Source organism: Notolepis coatsorum, assembly GCF_963971535.1.
Source record: "Notolepis coatsorum genome assembly, chromosome: 8".
In the NCBI taxonomy this organism is placed as follows: Eukaryota; Metazoa; Chordata; class Actinopteri; order Aulopiformes; family Paralepididae; genus Notolepis; species Notolepis coatsorum.
Window position 1 is genome coordinate 16454498 of NC_140172.1, and position 22218 is coordinate 16476715.

Here is a 22218-nt window from a genome sequence, read left to right on the forward strand (position 1 = left end):
TTGAAAGCGGTCCTTCTGGTCCACAAATGGTGTTGATCAGGACGGACGATACGACGTCAGTGTCGTGTATCGACAGACAGGGAGGAGTACGCTCCCCCTGTCTGCACCAGGCGGCGGGCGGCTGGCTATGGGCGTCCTCCATCTGCGCGGCCTAAGGGCTCCCCACATCCCCGGCAGGGAGAATGTGGGTGCAGGTGTACTGTCGCGGGGCGGCCCTCATCCTGACGGGTGAGGATTGCGTCTGGACATGGCCAGGCAGGTCTGGGACCGATGCCGTGCCGCCAGGGATTCTTCCCCATACATCTGTTAGGTCAGTTGTTGGGACGGGTACGTTGAGGGGCGCAGGTTCATGCTCCCTCCACTGTCGCGCTTACGCGGGCAGATGACGTATGTTCCAAGTGTGGTGTAAGGCGGGGGGCCTGGACTCAGTCTCCTGCCCCCTGGTTGCTGTCCTTAGTTACCTCCAGTCTCTCCTTGATAGACTGTCGGCTTCGACGGTGAGGGTATATGCAGCAGCTATATCCTCCTATCATGAGGGGTTTGAGGGGATGTCTTGTTCAGCCACCCTCTTGTGAAGCGTTTCCTGCTTGGCGCTCGACGCGTTAAGCCGGTGCAACGCTCCTTGGCTCCGACTTGGGATCTTCAATTGGTCCTCGGTCGGTTGTCCTTGGCCCCGTTTGAGCCGCTCGAGCGGGCGCCGTTGGGACAGCTGTCCTTCAGGACCGCGTTCCTTCTGGCTGTCACTTCCGCTAAACGCGTAGGTGAGCTCTGTGCTCTCTCGGTACATCCAGAGTGCCTGTCTTTTCGGACCGATTGCGGTGTCACTCTGCGACCTAATCCTGCTTTCGTGCCTGAGAATATCCGGAGTTCCTTCCGCTCCCGGGATATTGTGGTTCAGGCGTTTCGTCCTCCTCCTCACACTGGTGAGTTAGATGCGGGCCTTCACCTGTCATGTCCAGTCCGTGCTTGGGGATTTACCTCAGCCGTACTCAGGATTTCAGGGTTACCGACCAGCTTTTTGTCTGTTACGGTGGGGCTCGTGCTGGTAAGGCACTGTCGGAGCAGCGCCTGTCCCATTGGTTGTGCGAGGGTGTTACCCTCTGCTACACGCTGGCTGGGCAGGATCCCCCTGGGGGCGTCAGGGCGCACTCCACTCGTGGGGTGGCTGCCTCTGCCGCTCTCCTGGGTGGGGCCTCGGTGGAGGCCATCTGTGCTGCAGCTTCATGGTCCTCCCCGGGCTCCTTTGTAAGGTTTTTCCTCATGGACATGACCGGGGGTTCTGTCTCCCAGGCGGTTCTGGGGTCTGTGGCCTTTCCTGCTTCCCGTCCTTTGGTCGGGTAGCAGGAGTGTATGGGTATGGGCCGCAGTGTGTTGAGTCACACGTGGTTCCGCCTGTACGGTGTGTTCAAGGGGTTCTGGCTCCCTCTTGTTCGCATTCAGGTGGAGTTGACTGCGCCCCCCCTTCGTTAGGAAGGATGGGGTGACAGGGCTCCCCGCACCCCTTGATGTGGGCTTACGGGTCCTCAGGGGGTACATCTGTCGGGTCTCGCGCCCGCTCTTCCCCATTATCTCGTAAGGCTCAGAGCGGGACGCGATGCTATACGATATATAACGATAGGTTATGTAGATAACCTAGTTATATTAGTATAGGCTAAGCGTCCCGCTCTGCGCGCCCTGAGTTCCCTCTTGAGGGATCTTTTCCTGGGACGGGTTTTGGCGAGGAAGGGTGTTTCATGACCAGGGTCATGGTTATATGGGCGGTGGCCACCATAAGGGGCGGGGCCCCATACAGGTGGGGTGCATGTGTTTTTGTTCGTGGGAGATACATTAGGTATCACAGGAGATATGAGTATCTCGTAAGGCTCAGAGCGGGACGCTTAGCCTATACTAATATAACTAGGTTATCTACATAACCTATCGGTATGACTACAAGTGGAAACGAAACAGAGCAATAACATTTGCACAGTTCAAAAATAGATACAAAAAAGCACTTAGGCGCTATAGATAGTTGTTCTCAGGGAATGTTTTGATTTGTTCAAAACAACAAAAGAATGGTTGTCTTGTTGTTTTTTAGCCTTGTTTTATTTACTATAATTTTTTCTCTCTCTCAGAAGTAGTAAGAGAGTTTTATTTTAAATGTTATGATATTGTATTTTTCTAGCGTAGGAATAACACGTATGGATTCTTAAATTGGCCATGGTTCCCTTTTAAATAGATGTTACTGATGGGAGGGCGTCAGGGGTCAAGCTCGTGTTCTCTGTGACACGCCCACGTTCTGATGCTGTGTCCGCAGTACTGTCTGTGGGTCACCAGGGGGTCAGATACTGGGCTGAGCCCTCGGAATGAAGAAGTGGGAAGAGGATGTGGTCAACCGCGCGACCCTCCGCGTCGGGCACGGGGGTGGGAAGTAACTAAGTACTTTAAAAAAAAAAGTATTAATCAAGAGCGGGTACAGAGCAGCAGGAGACCACTGTTGTGCTTGGTGGTGTGTCTCAGCAGACCGCTTGAGGCCCGAGCAGTGAAGGTGAGTGCCGTGCAGAAGCCCTGGAGGTCTCTCTCTGTACACGCTCCACAACATCATATCATTCATAGAAGAAAATTCAAGTTGAATTAAAAAGACACATCTCACTCCCACTCATACCCGATTGTACACTTCCTCTCTCTGAGGCCGACCCTAGGCAGAGGGTAATACATTAAAACACTAAATCAATAAGTAAGTAAAGGGGAAAGAAAAAATGCAATAGGATAAAACTAAATTAAATAGGAAGGGTGTTCAGCTCAGTTATTTACGTGTTGATAAATACTTCTACAGTATTTTCCATTTCAGGGCAACTTTATAATTTTGACATTGGGATTTGCGTTTGTGTGTGTGTATGGGTGCGTGCGTGCGTGCGTGCGTGCGTGTACTGGAGTATGTCTGTTTATCTCTGGCCAAGTATTTGTTCTCGCAATGTTAGGCAAAGTCCTGAAGTATAGCAGCTGTCTGCCTGGTCTGTTTCTGTCACAAGGTGTGGGTGGGTGCTGGGTGTCTGTCAGGTGGGTGCTGGGTGTCTGTCTAGTGGTGGGTAGGTGTTTGTCATGTGTTTGATATGATATGATGTATAGGTACAAATAAAAATCTCCCCCCATATGACCCTGTGTGACAGAAATAGACGTCATAAGTCCGTGGTAGTATTTCATGCCAGTGTGTTTAGTGTGTAGCCACCTGTGTGGCGCTGCTGCTGCTGCTGTCATGGTGTTGACTGAAGGCCTACTGTGTGGACGCACATGATTGTTTAACCTTTATTTACCCAGGGTGGGTTCGCTGAGCACAGATGCTCTTTTTCAGGAACGCCCTGCTTATGTATCTCCCATTTTCAATGTGAATCTTAAAGGGGTGTCTGGCTGAAATAATTCCTCCATTGGAGAAGAACGTGAGTTAAGTATTTATTTATTTATTTATTTATTTATTTATTTATTTATTTATTTATTTATTTATTTATATATTTATTTATTTATTTATTTATTGTTGTTTCTCTGAAATGATCACCCGTCTGCTGCGCTGTCCAAAGGTTTTGTTTTGAATTGAGTAAATCTTTAGAGCAGTAGCAGGGAATGTCTGTTCAGATGATAGACACTAGGACGGAAGGCAGGGCTCGCACAAGGTCCTTGAAGTGCTTAAAGTACAACAAGGTGCTTAAAAAGTCCTCGGAATTCAAATCAACCATTCACATTGAAGCTTTTGTTCATCCACGATCAAATTGTTCTGAATCTTTTTATCTAAAGTGAAACTAATTGTCGGAAAGCCATATATTGGATCAAATATATATATTTTTATTTTAAATAAGCATTTAAAAGTGAATTGGATCCTTTTAAATGCCCCTTTAAAATGAAAATTGTGCTTGGAAAAGTACTTGCAAGTCCTTGAATTTCATTTTGCAATGTCTGTAATGTTCTATTCATGTTACTCATCCTGTCTTCCTTTAGGATAGGACTCTGCATTTTTCGGTACTTTAGTCTCTAACATTTTTATCTACCTACCTCAGTTGTAAAAAATTTGTCCAAACGAGCGTTGTCTGCATCTAGCTTTGTAAAGTGTAACCCCACTTGCGACCGTTTTGTTGTTGTTGAATCAAGTAAAATCCTAGGTAAGCGTGTATTGTGCGCGTGAACGTTGACGTGAACGTGAACTTCATAGGATTATTTTAGTGGTAAACGAAATGTTGACGTCATTGGACTTTTTTTTTTTTTTACCAAAATGTGGCACCGGTGGATCTCACGTGAATCAGTCGATACCCTTAAAAGTACTGGATTCGGTGCCCATCCCTACTGAATACCGAAGAACCAAGATCCTCTCTCTCTCTCTGGCAGAATATGACCATGTTATCACCCTCTCCTTTGGTTACCTCCCTTTCTGGAGCCTACAGTTCAACACAGAATAGACTGTTCTTTTCATATTAACACTTTCTCGGCTTAAAGTCCAAGTGAATTTAGACCTATATAATTGTCTTAACCCTTTTCACTGCGACAATACACATAATGTTAACCCTTTCACTGCCACACGACAGAAGGTTACCCCTTTACTATCACACGACCATCACACGGCGACCGTCGGTTGTGTGCTAGTAAAGGGTTAACCTTCTGTCGTGTGGCAGTGAAAGGGTTAATAGTTTTATCTTCTAAGAAAACGCTACCTAAATCCTACAGATACAATATACTGTACGGCATCCACTAGGGCTGTCAAAGTGAATTTCAATATTCCAATTTCATTTGAATATATATATATATTTTTTTTATAATTTGAATGTCAATAAAAACAAGCATCCAAACCCACAGTGCACCTAACGTTATGAGAAGACACAGCCAGCTGTGGAATTGGGGGACCCTGCTGCCCTCGTCATAAATCGATCAATACAGACCGTGTTAATTAATGTTGTGTTTCTTTTTCAAATGTAGCCAAGAGTAAAGACCCTAACCCTATCAAAACAGCAGTCAAAGTGTATATTTTCAGCACTACGTTTGTTTACCAATGATTTACATTTATTTAGAAGATAAGAGTTTCTCTGAATAATGTGAATTCTCTGTGCATTGCAATGCAAGGACATGACTAAATACAGATTTAACAATGCCATTGGAAAGAGGAGATTTGGCCATATCATGCATATATGTATGACTTGGCTATAATAAGGTCATTTATAGGCCTGATATTCTATATTCAAATAGCATTATAATTCAAATTGCATGTGTCCGGATGGCAAAATCCAGTACTGTATCTACAAGAAACACTGTAAATCATCTTCCCTTTATTAATTTGCTTAGATTCTTTGTACACTTGATCTCAAGAAGGTGCTGAATGAGCTCAGTGAGCGATATTCCTCCAACCTCAATGATAGCATGGTGTTATTCACCGTCAAAGATGCAAAGAAAAATTATAATTGATATTCTCATTTGTTTCATTACAATTTACTCAAGCATAGTAACAGACACAATCTTTCTGACACTGGGAATACAGTACATTCCCTGAGGTGAGGTCCATAGATGTTCCTAGATACCATGAACATGCTAATTGACCTTGTAGAAGTGGAGCAATGTTCCATTTACTTGGGCAGATTTTCTGAAAATATGGCTGCAGCTGAACGAGTTAATAACCCTGCTGGCTTGTGTTGTGTTGGAGGTGATCCCCCTGCAAGCATTTCTACAGATAAACACAGAACGGGACATAATTAAACCATGGGAATGAATTAATCTTTATTTCGAAACATGATAAAAAAAAAAAAAACTAAGAATAAAAAAGACAAACAACTAAATAATATACACATGTTCGAAAAGGAGTAGGAAGAAGCCTAAGCATATCATGCCCTACCCCTATTCGCCAGTTCCAAGTGGGAACATTAATTAATACTTAAATTATATAATGGAGGATATCCACATTGCCAATAATCCTTCATTTTTACAACATAATATAAATAAATAATATCAGTATCCATAACGTAGTGAAAAGGAAAAAGAAGAAGAACAGCTTAGAATCCAGAAGATTGACAATAGTCTCTTCCCCATTCCTCTTTTTGGTCATTTGCAAATATCATTCCTTTATAATCTTTTTTTTAAATAGAGCAATATTTCAGCTTTCCTTCATTTTATCTTCTAGCCCATTCCACACAGTTATGATATGGGATAACTCCACAGGATGATATGCACCTGCTCCCGAGATTTGTGCGAGCATAACGCTTATCAAAGTTGCATTTACCTCTCAAATGATATCCCTTATCCCTCTCTGCATAACCTGCATGTCTCTCATGACGGGCTAGAAGCACTATTCGCCTTTGATCTCTGAGCACATTTTCTCTTTGTAGCGGAAGACGAACGTTTGTTACTATTTATTCGGTTGCCCGATTCAGCAGGCTTATTGTGGTAATTTACTGGCCAACATTTGGGGCAACGTTGTACAAGTGGATGTGTCTATACATTTTGATCAATTCTATTGTATATTTGACCCCGTGTTTCCCTTCATTTTCCGTTGGCAAGCACTAGGGCTGTCCCCGACTAAGGATTTGGATAGTCGACTATGATTGGCCAAAATTTGCCGTTAGTCGACTATTAGTAAAAAAAAAAAAAAAAAAGGTATAATATAAATTTTTGAAACGTGTTTATGACTGTTTGTGTCCCTCTGTTGTGTGTCTCAGACGTCTTCTTGAGCTTCCGGGGCCTGCCCTTGGAGCAGGTTGGATTCGCTGACTGCGGCTACTTTGAGAGCTCCTCCGGCGGGCCCCTCGGCCCCCCGGCCCCCTCCCCCGTGGTGACCACTCCCCAGGCACTCATAGCCCCCCAGCTGACCCAGGTACACTCACCCCTCCCCCCTCCTCCCACACTGTGCCACATCCTACCCCCAAGTGCAATATATACACAGTGCAATACCCGCCCACTACCGTCTGACACTGTGATTGTTATTTTGTATATTGTTGGTATTTTGTATATTGTGTTGTAACATTGTTTATTGTATAGTAGCTTATGTTTCTGTATAGTATTTTATGTTTCTGTATAGTATTTTATGGTTCTTGTATAGTATTTTATGTTTCTATATAGTATTTTATGGTTCTTTTATAGTATTTTATGGTTCTTGTATAGTATTTTATGTTTCTGTATAGTATTTTATGGTTCTTGTATAGTATTTTATGTTTCTGTATAGTATTTTATGTTTCTTGTATAGTATTTTATGTTTCTGTATAGTATTTTATGTTTTTCTTTTATTACCTGTGTGATTTTATATTCCACTACTGCACCTTAAAGGGGAACTATTTTACTATTTCTTTCACTATTTGGGCACTTTTACACAATTCCTGTGAGTCTATGGAACACCTCTGTAATATATATATATTTTTTTTATTCATTGTTTTGTATTTCTAATCAAGTCCTCAAAAACAGCATTTTTCTACCTCAAGATCTTAAGCCGTTTTGAGCTGATGTGGCCTGGGCTCCAACCACAATGGTAATGGTTCTGGTTCGCCTGAACATTAACATGCAGCGGTGTCTTTCTGACATCACATATCGCGCACATTTTCAAATGACTCAGTTCAGTGAGGGTGAATATTGTGAGAGGAGAATTGGAAGAATGCGCCAATATGAGAATTTTGAGACATAGATCATATTAATATAAGTTCACATAGCTAGGAAACAATGCTAAACACTCAAAAAGGCCATTTATAAGATAGTTCCCCTTTAAGTTTGAGTCCCAAATTTCGTTGTATGCAAATATAATGATAATAAAGTACAATCTAATCTAATCTAATCTACAGCTGCCTTTAACAACAACTGCTCCCCTCATTCATGAGATGAGGCTGTATAGCAGGCTAGAGTACTGTAGGTTGTATTCTTAATATAAACTACAATTCTGTGGGGCTTTTCTGTTGTAACTAATATTAGTTCTATTTCATTCTGGCCTCCGCTCAGCGTCAGTCTGCACTAACCTCACTTCGTGTCTAGCACTGAATAAAAAAACTTCACAATGTACCGGTACATACCGACATCCGTCTGGCCACACCCCTATCCGCTTACCTTCATAAGCAGGTGTGTGGTCACCTACTCGCCTCCTTCTTCACTTTCACCACAAGGAAGTGCCTTCGGTAGATCCCCACTTGACGAGGTTGTTTAGTTGAAGAAAGTTGGAAAACAAAAGAACGGGAAGATACGTTGACATCATATCTTTATTTTCTCTCTCACTATTTTACGGCGATATTGTCTTCGTCACTGGAGTGTCTGGAAGATGATGATCATTCTGACCTCCGCCGGCTTTTTCGTATTAGGGGCTCGCGCCGCTGATATACTCCCCGACTGCAGGCCTCCTTGCTGCGGCTGGATGGGTATTGGCCCTCCGGTCATACAGCTGGACTGTGGGAAGCACCGGCTGTTGTGAGAAATCGGTGGCTTCCGGGTGGGGTGAGTATTGTTTTGCTTGCGAGCACTGGTTGTCTGTTTATGCTATGGGGGTTAGCTGACAATTTTACGAACGCCGACCCCGGACTGGGGTCTTCTGCTCGGCTTCTTAAGCGGCGGACGGAGGATCTTGGTCTGACGCCCATGATGGTCAACCTAGTGGGCCGCGACCAAGACCTGGTTAAAACCCGGGATTCTCTGGACGAGCGGATGCTTCTCTGTCCCGTGCAGGCCCCATCTTTCACATAAATGTGGAAGTACACCCTAACGAGGAAATGTGGGCATAGGATCTTCATTATCAGGAGTTCCATGCTCAAGTCGGCTGCAGCCCGGATGGGAATTGTGCCGGCTCCGCTGTATGTCTCGTAAATCACAGTTGAAAACTGTGTTTGACATTTCTTTTTCTCTTCCCTCTTAGGATGGGGAGGGACTTGGACAGCGGCCTGTCTGAAGTGTGGCTTGTTATGTCGTTGTGTACAGTTCAGGTGATAGCTGCTTAGCTGGCATGCTAGTTTGTGGCCTACTGTTGTTAGCCAGTCAGCTGTTAGCTGCGGCGCTAGCTCGTTGTGTTCACTAGGCTAGTAAACGTTAGCTTGTTGCTATCAGTCGGACGGCTGTTAGCTTAATGCTACACTGTTGAAACGTTACTGTGACTATAACATGCCTTTAACACTCTGACTACGACGTCATCTTTGACAGAGGATGTTAGTCGACCCTACACCCGGGTGCCAGTGCCAGCGAGGACTTCGTCAACATGGAGAACGGCGGCTGGGTGGCGTAGCGGACATACCCTTGTCGCCAACGCAGGAGATGCTGGGTTCAACTCGGTGTCCCGTTAACCAGTGTTGCTGTTCTCTCGGCCTGCGCTCAGGGTGAAGGTAGGAGTCCTGACCAGACTTTAAACACTTCTTCTTTTCTTCCCTTCTAAATGTTTTGTAATAACGATGTTTTCAAAACATGTGTTGCTGCAATCCATTGAGGATACGACGCGTGTTGTGTGTGAATTGTCTTGTCACTGGTATAGCTTTTCTCTCTGTAGTAAATCGGCGTTGTTTTTTACATGTGTAAAAATGAACTGGTTTGGTTGTGATGAGAACATATGTGTTCATGTAACGTTGTACCGTGGGTGAACTCACAACTAAGAGGGTTAATTAACCTGTAAAGCTATGCTTAGTGACATGTGACTGAGGAATGAATCTTTTTTCTCAGCCTGTGATGACAATGAACAGCATGTTCACACATTAACAGAGGTGCCTGTTCGCCTTGGTCGTATCAAGGGTAAGATAGGAGGGGTGACCCCCCGGTTTCCCTGGGGCTTCCCCCCCCTCCTCTCAGACATGTTGGTTACAATATATTGTGTCACTGTGTTTGTGGGGATACAATGTAACCCTCAGCTTAATTGCTGGGGTTGTGCTTTCCGCTTGAGAAAAATGTTTTCCTAAAGAAAAGGTTGTTTGGTCACTTATCATGTGTGCTTAGCAAGGTCTGTGGCCATTACATAATCGAGGACTTCTGTCTTTTCTCGTTATGAAAAACGGCATTCCTCTGTAGTAAGAGTGTACTTTTGCCATTTTTTGTTGTGATGAAGGGTTGTGTGTGTCGTTGTGATCTACAACTGGGTTAGGTTTGGCCCACAGAAGCACATGTGTAAGTCTGGACCGGGGCTCTTAAAGGGGCCCTCTCTGTTCTGTGTTTTTCCTTAGTAAAATTCAGGTAGCAGGTTAGCACCTGAGCTATGTGAAGCAGTTAATGCTTCATGTAGCAGGCTATGACTGGGTCATGGCTCTACTTGTCATTACATCGTATCATGGGTGAGGGGTCGTAAAGGGGTGAACTGGTAATCCTTTCCTCCCCTTTTCTGATTGGTCAGGGGTTAAAACCACCCGTTGCTGTTCGGCACGTTACAGGGTAAGGGGGGGGGGGTTCCTGGTCCCACGCCCTGGAAGATTGGGCGTGTGCACCGTGGAAATTCCCCCGCCATAGAGTACGTCACTGAGCGCGTCTCTATTGGTAAGACTTCCGTGGGTTGTTCAGGTCCATGTTATGGATCTGTTTCAGGGAGTTGTCAGAGCTCCTCCTCACGAAGCTCCTCCTCAGGGAGAAGTGCCTTCTGTGAGTTCGGACTCTCCTTCCCAGTGAGGGAGCCTCCTCAGAGTTCAGAGCCTCCTCCTCAGATTGTCAAGGTGAGTAGAACTTCAAAAAAGGAGTTCTGCTCTATTGTGTGTGTATTCGAATCAATTCGATTATTGAGTGTGTATTGGTTCAGTGCCTCCTCCTCGGAGAGCTCTAACCCAAGTGTTACATAGCTCAATGTTGCAATATATTCTTTTCAATCTATACAGCTCGCGTGGGAAGTCTCTCTGGGGATTTCCGTCTCCTCCCTGTGGCGAGGGTGGCGGGATGTAAAAATGTAAAAAAAATTTACCCTCAGCTGCGTCACGTGGGATTCATGTCAGTCTGTGTTTCTTTCTTTTTTAAATAAAAAGAGGAAAGAACATGAAGCACGACGGCTCCGTGTCGTTCTCCCAGGCGACTTGGAGGAACAATGTCTGGTGTCTTGCTAGACTATCCATTGATGTGTTTGGGTCTCGACGCGTACATAGTGCTGGCTCGGGGTGTTTCTGTTAAGAATCACGCAGGGGGCTAAGTACGCCTTGGTTGCTCGTTATTAAAACAGCGTTTTTATAGGGCAACTGGGATGGAGTTTTGTCTCTTCCGAGCGCCAGTTTACTAGGTTATCTCGATGAATTCTCGTTCATATCTGGGGGATGTTAACGGAATAGATCAGAACATAGGTAGAGGGGTCTCACGCCCTTGGGGTGGGCCACTGAGCGTGGTACAAATGGGACCGTCTGGGTGGCGCCCTCTTTTCATGTTTTAGATCCACACGCATACCTACCCCCTCTTCTGGAGTGGGCATGTCGGCGTGGTTAGGGCACGGGACTGGTTCTGGTCGCGCTGGTCCAGGTCAGTTAACCCGTTGGCCGCCGGGGACGCAGATCTGCTGTTCTGGTACCCTGAGGGACTTGTGCTTTTTTCGGGGGGAAAAATGCCGGGTCGGCCCGGGTGTCACAGGGTTAGGCGTTATGGAGACCCTTTGTTGGGTACACGTTGTACCTGACACTATCATAAGGGGCTGGTTCTCCTTTCTTTCGCTCCTCTCTCACGCATGGCGAAGAGGGGGCTGTTGGGGTGGTCTTCTGGACCTCCTCTGGTAACCCTGTGTGCTTCCCGAGCCGTTGAAACCGTAGGCCTGGGATAACCCTTTTTTGGAAACTGAAACACTTGTACTGCGGTATAGCTGGTGTATACCCGCAGGTGTGTTTTGGAGTTTTTTCTTGAGGGGTTATAGGAACAACCACCGTATGTGGTACCAAGAGGGTGGTTGATTCCCTGGTGTGTTGGAGCAGAGTCGACTCCCGGGTTACCCGGTTGAGTGTGCCCCTACACGTTCATGACGTCTGCCAATCGTGTCAGCCTTCTCTGCCTCGACCCCTCTGGGTGTTTTTTTTTTGATGGAGGCTTTGTCATGGTGCGCAACAATGCCAGCATACGCCCCTTCCGCCGGGGTGCTGTTTTTAGTTGACCCCTTTGGCGCCTGTCTCGTCCGCAGTGCTCCAGGCTCGGGTCTACAGCCTGCTGCCTGGTTTTCCCCGGTGCGCTGCCTGCTTCCGTTGGTTAACCTTTTGAGTGCTTACGGCCATGCTGACTGCCTGTGTTGCAGGGTCAGTGTGCCAGCCGGCGTACTAATGGGGGGAAAGGGCCCGCTCTTGGAGGGGCCCTGTCCGAATACGCTGGCGATGTGGGGGGCGGTGTCACTAAGTGACCGCCTGGTGGGGTCTTGATGCCTGGCGTCATTGACCTCTCCGGGCCCCCTTTTTCCAGGGGATCCAGTCCCTTCAGTGGGTTTGGGTCTTCCTTCGCGCTCCGCTGCTACGGCCTTGCCACGGGGTTGAGTTTGCTCTTGACCCCGTGATTTTGGGGGCAGTAACGAGGGTTGTTCCTTCCGTTCGTTCCCTGGTGGCATGCGGGTTGTGCGTGTGCGTAGGCGTGGGGTCAAGCCACGGTCTGCTCACCCTGTGCGTTGAGTTGCTTGAGTTCCTCTTCGCACGGTCGGATCCGTCTCCCTCCCGTCCTCCAATAGGGAGGGTATCCCTCCATTAGGGAGGGTCGGGGGGCTCGGTCCTCCCCGTCTGATGGTTGTGGGGGGCCTCAGCGGGGTACATTTGTCGAGCTTCTGGCTTCCGCTCAGCTCCTCTTGTGCAGACTGACGCTGAGCGGAGGCCAGAATGATATAGAACGTAAGGTTATGTATATAACCAAGTTCTATGAATTCTGGTGACGCTCAGCGTCAGGACGGCGCTGCGGCCCTTGATCTCGCCTTGTGGTGAAAGTTTGGGAAGGAGGCGAGTAGGTGACCACACACCTGCTTATGAAGGTAAGCGGATAGGGGTGTGGCCAGACGGATGTCGGTATGTACCGGTACATTGTGGAGTTTTTTGATTCAGTGCTAGGCACGAAGTGAGGTTAGTGCAGACTGACGCTGAGCGTCACCAGAATTCATAGAACTTGGTTATATACATAACCTTACGTTCACTGTGGTATACAAGATTCAAGAGATTTATTCATCACATACTGTACATACACGAGACATGTAGGGAAATGAAGGTGGCCATGCCCGCCTTGATTGTGCAAAAAATACAGATAATAATAATAATATAATAAAAAATAGAATAGATAATAATAGACATGATAAAAGGTACTAAGATAGGCGGCTGGGTGGCGCAGCGGACATTGCGCTCGTCACCAACGCAAGAGACACCGGGTTCGAATCCGGCTGTCGGCGTTGCCTCCGGCTTGGGCCGGCCGTCGTACTAACTCAATTGGCAGAGTCAGCGGGTGGAAGTCGATGGGTGGTAATCTGGACGTTGTGGACAGCGACTCCTTCAGGTCGGTTGGGGGACGCCTGCACAGCAAAGACAGGAAATGGCGGGGGTAGTGTGAGCCTCCCACACGTTACACCTCGCCACCGACAGTCCGCGCTGGCAGGTGAAAAGATGTGACAGGCTGCCTCCTCGTGTATCGGAGGGGACACGTGATGCAAGGCTTCTATCCTCCCTACGACCGACCTGTGGGGGGCATATGCGAGCAACGTTCAAGACAGGGGAGGGAAGAATTGGCACATCGAAATTGGGATGGGAGAAAAATAGAAAAAGAGGAGAAAAGGTGGATAAAAGAAAAAGGTACTAAGATAAAATACAATACAATGCTAAGCTTACGAATGAAAGGCAATGAGTCCTATATACACTACTATACATTTACAATATACTATACAATATACAGTTATGCTATATGTAACTATACTATACTAACTATACTAAACAAAAACATACAGTTATGTTTTTTAAAGTGACCTTTGCTTTTTCCTAAAGTGACCTGTAGTGTGTGTGTGTGTGTGTGTGTGTGTGTGTGTGTGTGTGTGTGTGTGTGTGTATGTGTGCTTGTGTGTGGAGAGATCAGTGTTCACATAATCACATATGAGATTAGAATGTAGAGAGTTTAACATTCTGATGATGATGATGAAGCTAAATAATAAAATATAAAATAAAACGTACACCTGAAAGGGTTCATTCATATTTGTACGTTTAATATCTTTTTCCAGTCCAGCCTCTCGCCTGACAGCTTGTCTCAGCCGCCCTCCTCCGACACCCGGCCCGGCCCCGTCTACCACAGACAATCCATGACGCCCGACATGACCTTCGACCCCAGCAGCAACATGGCCTCGGAGGAGCCCAAGTTCAAAGGTCAACAGGACTGCATCGACTACCACCACAGCCCCAGCAGCATGGTGTCGGCCTACGGACCCCCGCCGTACCCCGACACGCCCGCCTCCATGGCCATCACCGGCATCCTGGTTGTACGTTAGAACTTTGTAAAGAAACTCAAAGTATTAAGAGCGATGCACTGCTCTGTTAATATATTCTTTATTGAACAATGTTATCACACTTTTTACTGTCCGTTCTATTTTGTAATTTTTAGCCTATTTTAAACTGAATCAAACCGCACTTTTTTCTAGTCTATTCTATTTAATTATCTGTATTACTGGAAAAACTGTGATTTACCTCACCTTGCCACCTCTATCTTTTTGTATTTCATTTTTTATGCTCGCTTATGCCTGTATTTTTTACTGTTGTGAAGCACTTTGAACTGCAATTTCTGTATGAAAAGTGCCATACAAATAAAGTTATTATTATTATTATTATTATTATCCTCCAGCCCATGCCGGCGTCCGGCCCCTTCCTGTACCCGTCGCCGTGCCACAACAAGTACGGCTTCTACACCACGCCGGCCGCGGCCAGCGCCATGACCTCCTCCACCGTCATCACCCACACAGCCTCCAGCGTCCCGGGCTCCGAGTCCCAGCAGGGCCACCACCCCCACCACCAGCACCAGCACGGCTACCCCGGCGCGGACGTGTTCCCCCCCCCCTGCCACGCTCACAGCTACCTGCCCGTGGGCTCGGGGTCGGAGCAGCAGCAGCAGGTAGAAACGATACCGGTACCCAACGGTACCTTTTTTTTAGGTACTTTAGTCTCTAAAAATGTAATCTACCTACCCCAGTTGTAAAAAAAATATATATAAAAGTCGATGTATATCTGTTAAAGGCCGGGGCAAAATTATGGAATAGCTTTGACAAAGAAGTAAAAAAATGTGTAGTTTGCTACATACTTTTAAGAAATTATTCAAATATAAGGTGATACATACAATATAAAACCTCATTATTATCCTAGTTATATTTCATCTATAACATAGCTGTGTTCTAATAGTGACAAAGGGAAAAAGAAAAAAGAAAAACATATATATAAAAAAAGTATTTAAAAAAGAAATAAAACATAAATAAATGTGTATACGTTTTGTACATAAAACTATGAAACGTTTGTAGCCTTTGCTAAATGATGTACTGAATTATGTTTCTTTTTTGTATTTTATTGTTTTGTGTAAATAGTGTAATGTAATGTAAAAAGGATAGGCAATTATTAGGGATGCTCGATATTGGCTTTTTTACCGATACCGATATTCCGATATTGTCCAACTCTTAATTTCGATACCGATACCGATACCGATATCAACCGATACCGATATATGCAGGGTTTCCCCTGTTGTGGAAAGGTTGTTTGACACAGCAGGAGACGATATTTCCAATTGTAACAAATAGGTAATTTATTTAAGAAAAGAAGTTCGTTAACAGCAAGAGCTATGGGTCAAAGATGATCGCCACAGCTTGAACAAAAACACTCTGTCCTGGAACCCTTTGCCTGTCCCTAAATCCCCTCTCCGTCCTGCCCCCATGACAGATATGATGACGTGTCACATCATGTCAGATCTGACATGACGTACATTAAGATGATACGTAGATTTAACATTGGAGAGAGAGAGAACATGAGGAGAGATAAGCAAGATATGATATCACACACGATATGATGTAAAACATTAAGAACATGAAGAGAGAGTGAGATATGTGTGTTTGTGTGTGTGTGTGTGTATGTGTGTGTGTGTCTGTGTGTGTGTGCGTCTGTGTACAGACGTGTGTGTATTGTATGTGTGTATTGTGACACAGGGAATGTGTGTGTGTGTCGGTGTGTATGTCTGTGCGACTGTGTGTGTCTGTGTGTGTGTGCTGTGTCTGTGTGTGTGCTGTGTATGTGTGTAAGAGAGAAAAGACACAAGATTAGAACACACGATATGATGTACTGACATGTCCATCTGCTATCTTGAGGCCGTTTTAAGAACATCAGCCAGACTGTCGCCCTAGTGTCTTTGAGCCCTGCTAGTTGACCTATATTAAACTAGTCAAGACTAACCCCTTTCCTACCTCCACCCTCGTATACACATTTTCCCCAACATTCCCCCATTTGGGGCTATCCCTAGTCCCACCCAAATCATATAACCAAGAAAATGTGAACGTCTAACTAAACAAGAAACCTTACTTCATTCACTGGACCCCTAACGGACCAACAAAGGCTGACTACCGTTCTCACAATAAACACAAAACCGCTCAAAACAAGAGTAATAATAAAACATCAAAAAAATAAAAAAAAAAATACCCCAATTTATAATCCTAACCTGACAGACAAATCCCCCCAACCTCCACCGCTTACCAAATGAGCCACAGTTCCGGCCGGAAACCGCGACTCTCATCAGGGAAAGGAGAAGTTGACCGTCAGAACTAAACATAGAACATCCCTCCCAAAAAAATGACATTGTCTCTTCCATAACATTGAGTCCCAGTGTCCATCGCTCAGCCCCCCTTCCATGCCCACGCCATAGTCTCCTCACCGTATTGCCAAAAGTCACATTTTGCCAATACAGCAACCACCACGCCACACCTCCAGTCCTCGTAGAAGCATGTCCCCATGCCTGGACGGGAGGCGCTGGTACCGACCTCACCACGTGTCCCCCCATCTTCGACGGGAGGTGCCCATCTTGCCCACTGCGTTAGCCCCCCCCTTTTGTCCCTCCAGTCCCCAGAACCGATCCCCCGACCACTTCTTCTCAATGCTTCCTCAGGCTCAGAACCGACACTCTGCCGATGCCCCTTCCCATTCCGGTTTGACCAGGACCACAAGTAAAATAAACAAAAAATAATAAAAAAATAAAAAACAATGCAATGATTTTCAATGGTTGCAATCTCTATGCCGAAGGATCATTAGAAAATCAGACTAAAATTCCTAGTTAAAGGAATAAACCAACAAAACTGCGCTCAGACCATCCCCCGTCACTCTTAAAGGAAAGAACCAACAAAAAGAAAATGTCCCTACCTCACCATACCCCTAATCCTCTATCCCCTCGTCTCCCTCTAAGGCAGCGTAAAGCTGAGGATATGGCCCGATTTGTGGCTCAATCTCTTTCTGTCCCACCATCAGCATTTGGCTCGTTACGTGTGAAGTTACCAGCCTACCCAAGAGAGGCATACCACAACAGAAAAGGAGAACCAATATCAACCCTGCCACCCCGATGGATATCCCCGTCTGCATCACTATGCTTCCCCACTGTCCCAATCTTTCCAACACCCCACTCCCCCACCATTCTTCATTCCGGCCAGAATTCCCCCTCAATTCCTCCCTCAAATCCTTCAGCTTAGCCATGGCCTCGGAGAACTTTCCCCCTGGCCCCACATTCGTCGGAATGAATGTGCAGCAGTACTGTCCAAACATGGAACAGACTCCACCCTTCTCCGCCATTAACCAGTTCAGAGCCTGTCTATTCTGCCACGCCACCGTACTGGTCGCGTGCATCTGGTCCCCCATTGCATCCAACGCCTCCTCGGTGTAATTGAGATACCGCTGCTGATTGTAAAACAAATAGTTGATCCACCCGGTGTTCTTATTGACCGATATCCATGGCAGAATAGACTCAAACCCTGCCGCAATCTCATTCTTAGCCATGAACTCGGCTGGAATGCCCCTTGGCTGTCCTATGCTGTCCAGATACACCCTTGGGTCTGCCTTGTAGCTACGCTTCGTTCGAGAGATAGGAGACTCAGAAGGTCCTTCCGTCACTGATAATGGTAGGACCACCATTGGCATGATCGCCTGAACCCGGGCACATCTACCTGACCAATCTAAAGGAAGTGTATTCCTCAACCTCCTACCGCCGCAGAGCCAGTATTGGTCCGCCAGTGCCATATCCTGGACATGAAAAGGGCAAGCTACAGGCCGTGGGTTGGTATCCACTCCCTTTAACACGACCCCGTGTCCACACTTTCCTTCTTTCGTACAGTTAGTCGTGATGCTCCAAATAGTAGTGCACCGCCCCTCTGCCACCTCCCCTACATCCCGGGTCCCCTCCTTTTGCAAGCACTCGAAATCCTTGGTCAGCCATAGTTTGACCGCTTTGACCCTTTTAACCTCCTTCCAGTTAAGAGTACCCTCCTCCCGTTCGGATGCACTCCTTCCCCTACTTAGATGCACCTCTCCCTGTAAGGTTTAGGCAGTCCGCTACGCCGGTACAACCAGCCTTGGCTGCCTTGCCCGACGCCGGCCCCTCTCCCCCAACAGAGATACAGGTCTCCACTTCCGGCGGTAAGGTCTCCTCATGAACGGAAGAAGTCCCCTTATTTTACCTTCAGGTGCAGTTTAAGGCTGGGTCCCTTTCCAATCTTAGGAGAGACAATCCAGATACCTCTGAATTGACACCCCTCATCCCTCTGCTTCCCAGCATTTTCTTTTCAAAAACACTGATCACAGAAGCACAACTCGCCTACCAACCCTGTATCGGCTAGTAAGGTTACCGTGGCCTGACTGTACATTGAGCCAAGTGCATTTATGCCCATACTGTCCAGTCACTCACGGTCCCCGTCCCGCTATCTGTGACTATAAGCAGGGGTCATAACGCTCTCCTGACCGGCTGGCGACCCAGTCGATAGCGACCTCATAGTCCGTCATCAAGTCAGGACCCCAAGCGGCTGACTGTCCGTAGTACCTATCAGCCACTCAGTTTAGAAACCGACGGTCTTGTCCCCACCCCACTTGCTCTGGGCATGGAAATATTGACCGTTTTCGCCAGCCTTGCCTGTTCACGGCAGGAGCTGTGCCCCTTCCGGTGCACCGCCCTGCTCCTAGGTGTGGACTGTCGCCCACGTACCACCCAGTGCCCACACCAACTTACGTGCGACGTTTCCTGGGCCGACTAGACGGTACCACAGTGGTATGTTATTTCATACCTCGTTACGCACGAGGGCCTTCAGTTTCTCCCCAGCACTATAGTGTGTGTTTAACGTGCGCCCAGACTCTTGCGAGCCCACTGCCGCCTGTTAGAGGCTAGAGGTTCGGGGTGCCTAATCCCCTCCCTAACCTCTGGGTATTGGCAACCCCGTCGCTACCCCCTGCACACGTACATCCAATTTCCTACACCGTTCCCGCATAGTGACATCCTTGAAATCCGTGACGTTTCCTGCCGCCTTAAAACGACTAGAGCCGAGAAACCCCAAACACTCTGCCTCGCACCAAGGGCGACTATTATGGGGCCCCTCCCATGCCTCTGCGTCCCTGTCACACTGAGCCCAACTGAACTTCGTGCCCTTCACCAGCAGCCTATCCGGACGTGCCTTGGAGCAGACATAACAATCCTCTATCTGATTCTGCGCGCTCGTGTACTGGACCCACTTAAACCACTCATTCCCTAAAGCCGCCCTATACATCGGGTCAGCCTCCGGGTCTTCCTCGTCATAGTCATAGTCGCCCCCATCTTGTTCCCCGGAAGGAAGCAAACCCCTCAACCTGGCCCAGAGTGAGCCCACTGAGTCCCTCAACGTTCCGGCTGTCCTCTGGAACATATCCTGTCCCCCCACCTCTTCCGACTCAGTGTCCTTGACCTCCCTTTTTCCCCTCACCCCTGTCCCCTGTGATTGGTTCGGGACAGGCTCAACTCTCCTATCTACCCCCACAACCCGATGCTCGTTAGTATAATGGTAAGTATCCCCGCCTGTAACGGGGGAATGGTCAAAATCAAAAACATGCCCTTGCGGTCCTACGGGAAACACCCCGTCTGGTTGTAGTCTTATCTTCTCCCCCCCTTCCTCGATGGAGGGAAAAGGGGCGCCTGATTCTGAGCCTGGTCATGAAAGTCTGCTGGTACTTGAGCCTGAGCGGGACCCCGTGGGACTCCTACCCACTCAAACCCGTCATCCTCAAGGACGGGTCGACCGTGACGGTTCTTTATGACGTCGTTGTGCCCGGCCGACCGTCCGCACACTGCTGCCAACATCTGCGGGAGCATCAGCAGGCACTGCACCTTCCAGTTGCCGTCTCGGACCCTCCATGTCGGGTTCTGCATAACTGCGATCGATTGTATCCCCCAAGAGATCGCCGCTGGCCTTTATGCAGTGATTGAAGTGGAACCAGGTCGCTGATCCCTTGACTTGGACTGCCGTTCCAGTCGATCGGATCACCTCGTACGGGCCCTCTCTCCGGGGTGATGACCACTTTCTCTTGTGGACCTTTACGAAGACCAAGTCCCCAGGGATCAGTCTCGGTTTGGTGGCTTCCTTCTCCGCCTCCTTCGCTTTCTCTGCTCCTGTCGAAACACAGCTTCATGTATTTTAGTCACTTGCTGAAGATATTTTTCCAGATCTTGCTCAAAAATATCTAATGCCGGGCCCCTAGCCAGGTGTCTAAATGGCGGTGCTGGCATGCTGCGGCCTGTAAGCATTTCATGCGGTGTTAGCTGTGTTTGGCGGTTTACGCTGCTTCTAATCAGAGCAAGTGGCAAAGCATCAATCCAGTTAAGCTTAGTTTGCATACAGATTTTCAACAGTTTGTTTTTAATGACCAGATTGGCCCTTTCCACCTTCCCCTGCGACCCGGGACTATAGACACAGGAAAGGCGCTGTCTTATACCTAATTTCTGCATCAGCCCTTTAACCACCTTGTCGATGAACTCGCGGCCATTATCGCTTTGTAATATCGTGGGAATTCCAAATCTCGGAATGACCTCGCGACACAGGAACTTGATCACTGTGTCCGCGTTCTTGTGTTTAGATGGAATGGCCTCAATCCAGCGACTAAAGCAGTCCTCTACTACCAGGAGGTATCGTTTGCCCTGCACTGGCGTTATCATGTCTGTATAGTCCATAATCAGATGTCTGAATGGTCCCTCAGGGAGGGGTGTGTAAGCCGCCACTGTCGGTACTCCTTTGCGCACATTGCCCTGTAAGCATGTTAAACACCTGGCTAGTGTAACGTCAATTTGTGCCTGAAGCTTTGGGGACCAAAATCCCATTTTCGTGATTCGTTTCAGGGTCTCTGCTCTTCCACAGTGATCGACACCATGAGCCTCAGGTATCACTAAGGACAGAAGATCGATGGAGGCGACTATCAAACCGTTATGACTCCTCCACAGACCATCTGCCCCCCTTACAGCCCCCCTCTCCGTCCACGACTGTTTCTCGGCCTGCGTGGCTGAGTCCTGAAGATCACTCAAATTATCCTCAGTTACCTCAGTCGTCAGTTCGGCCGCAAACATCAGAACAGCCGTGGACGGCACCGCAGCCGCCGCCTTCGCGGCCTCGTCCGCCGCGTTGTTTCCCGTCGTCACAAAGGACAGGTCTTTTCTGTGTGCCTGGCACTTTACGATAGCAATGCTTTTGGGCAACTTTACAGCCTGAATAAGCGCCACAACCTGCTTGTGGTGAAAGATCGGTGAGCCGTCCGATTTCTTAAAGCCTCTTGCCTTCCAAATGGCCGCGAATAGGTGGCATACGCCATGCGCATACGCAGAGTCTGTAAAGATGTTAACCGTGCGATCTTTAGCTATTATGCATGCTTCTGTTAGTGCTATTAGTTCTGCAAGCTGGGCCGAACATGGTTGCATGCATTGTTCGGCCTTTCTTGTTAGTGTTTCTCCGTTAGGTTTGCACTGTACGACGGCGTATCCTGACCTTAAATTTTCCCCCTCCCGATAGCAGGACCCATCCACAAAAAGTGAGAGTTCTGCTATTGCGAGCGGGTCGACTCCCAAATCAGGACGGAGTTTCACGAAAGCCTGTCGCTTCCACCTCACACTCATGCGGTTGACCCTCGCTCGGGAGTGGTACCAGATCCGCCGGGTTACTGCCGTGGCATGTTTTTATCGTAACGTCCGAGTACTGCAGGAGCCTCATGTAAGCCTGTTGCCGTTGGCTGGTCAGAACAAATTTGCCTCTTTCAATCAAGTTTGCCAATTTGTGATGTGTCCAAATGCAAATGTCATATCCCATTGTCACGGCCGTTGCCTTCTCATACATCAAATGTGCGGCGGCCAGGGCCTGAT

At 47.5% G+C, this 22218-nt stretch overlaps 1 protein-coding gene across 1 annotated transcript in view; it reads left to right on the top strand.

Annotated features, from left to right (window-relative positions):
• mlxipl (MLX interacting protein like) overlaps positions 1-22218 on the top strand; it is a gene marked incomplete at both ends in the record, with an annotated part of 93699 nt that overhangs the window by 39128 nt on the left and 32353 nt on the right. The window contains 3 exons of the mRNA XM_084320320.1: positions 6663-6817; positions 14072-14326; positions 14686-14952. Of these exons, the coding sequence (XP_084176446.1) occupies positions 6663-6817; positions 14072-14326; positions 14686-14952 (677 nt within the window). The remainder of the gene's footprint in view (positions 1-6662; positions 6818-14071; positions 14327-14685; positions 14953-22218) is intronic.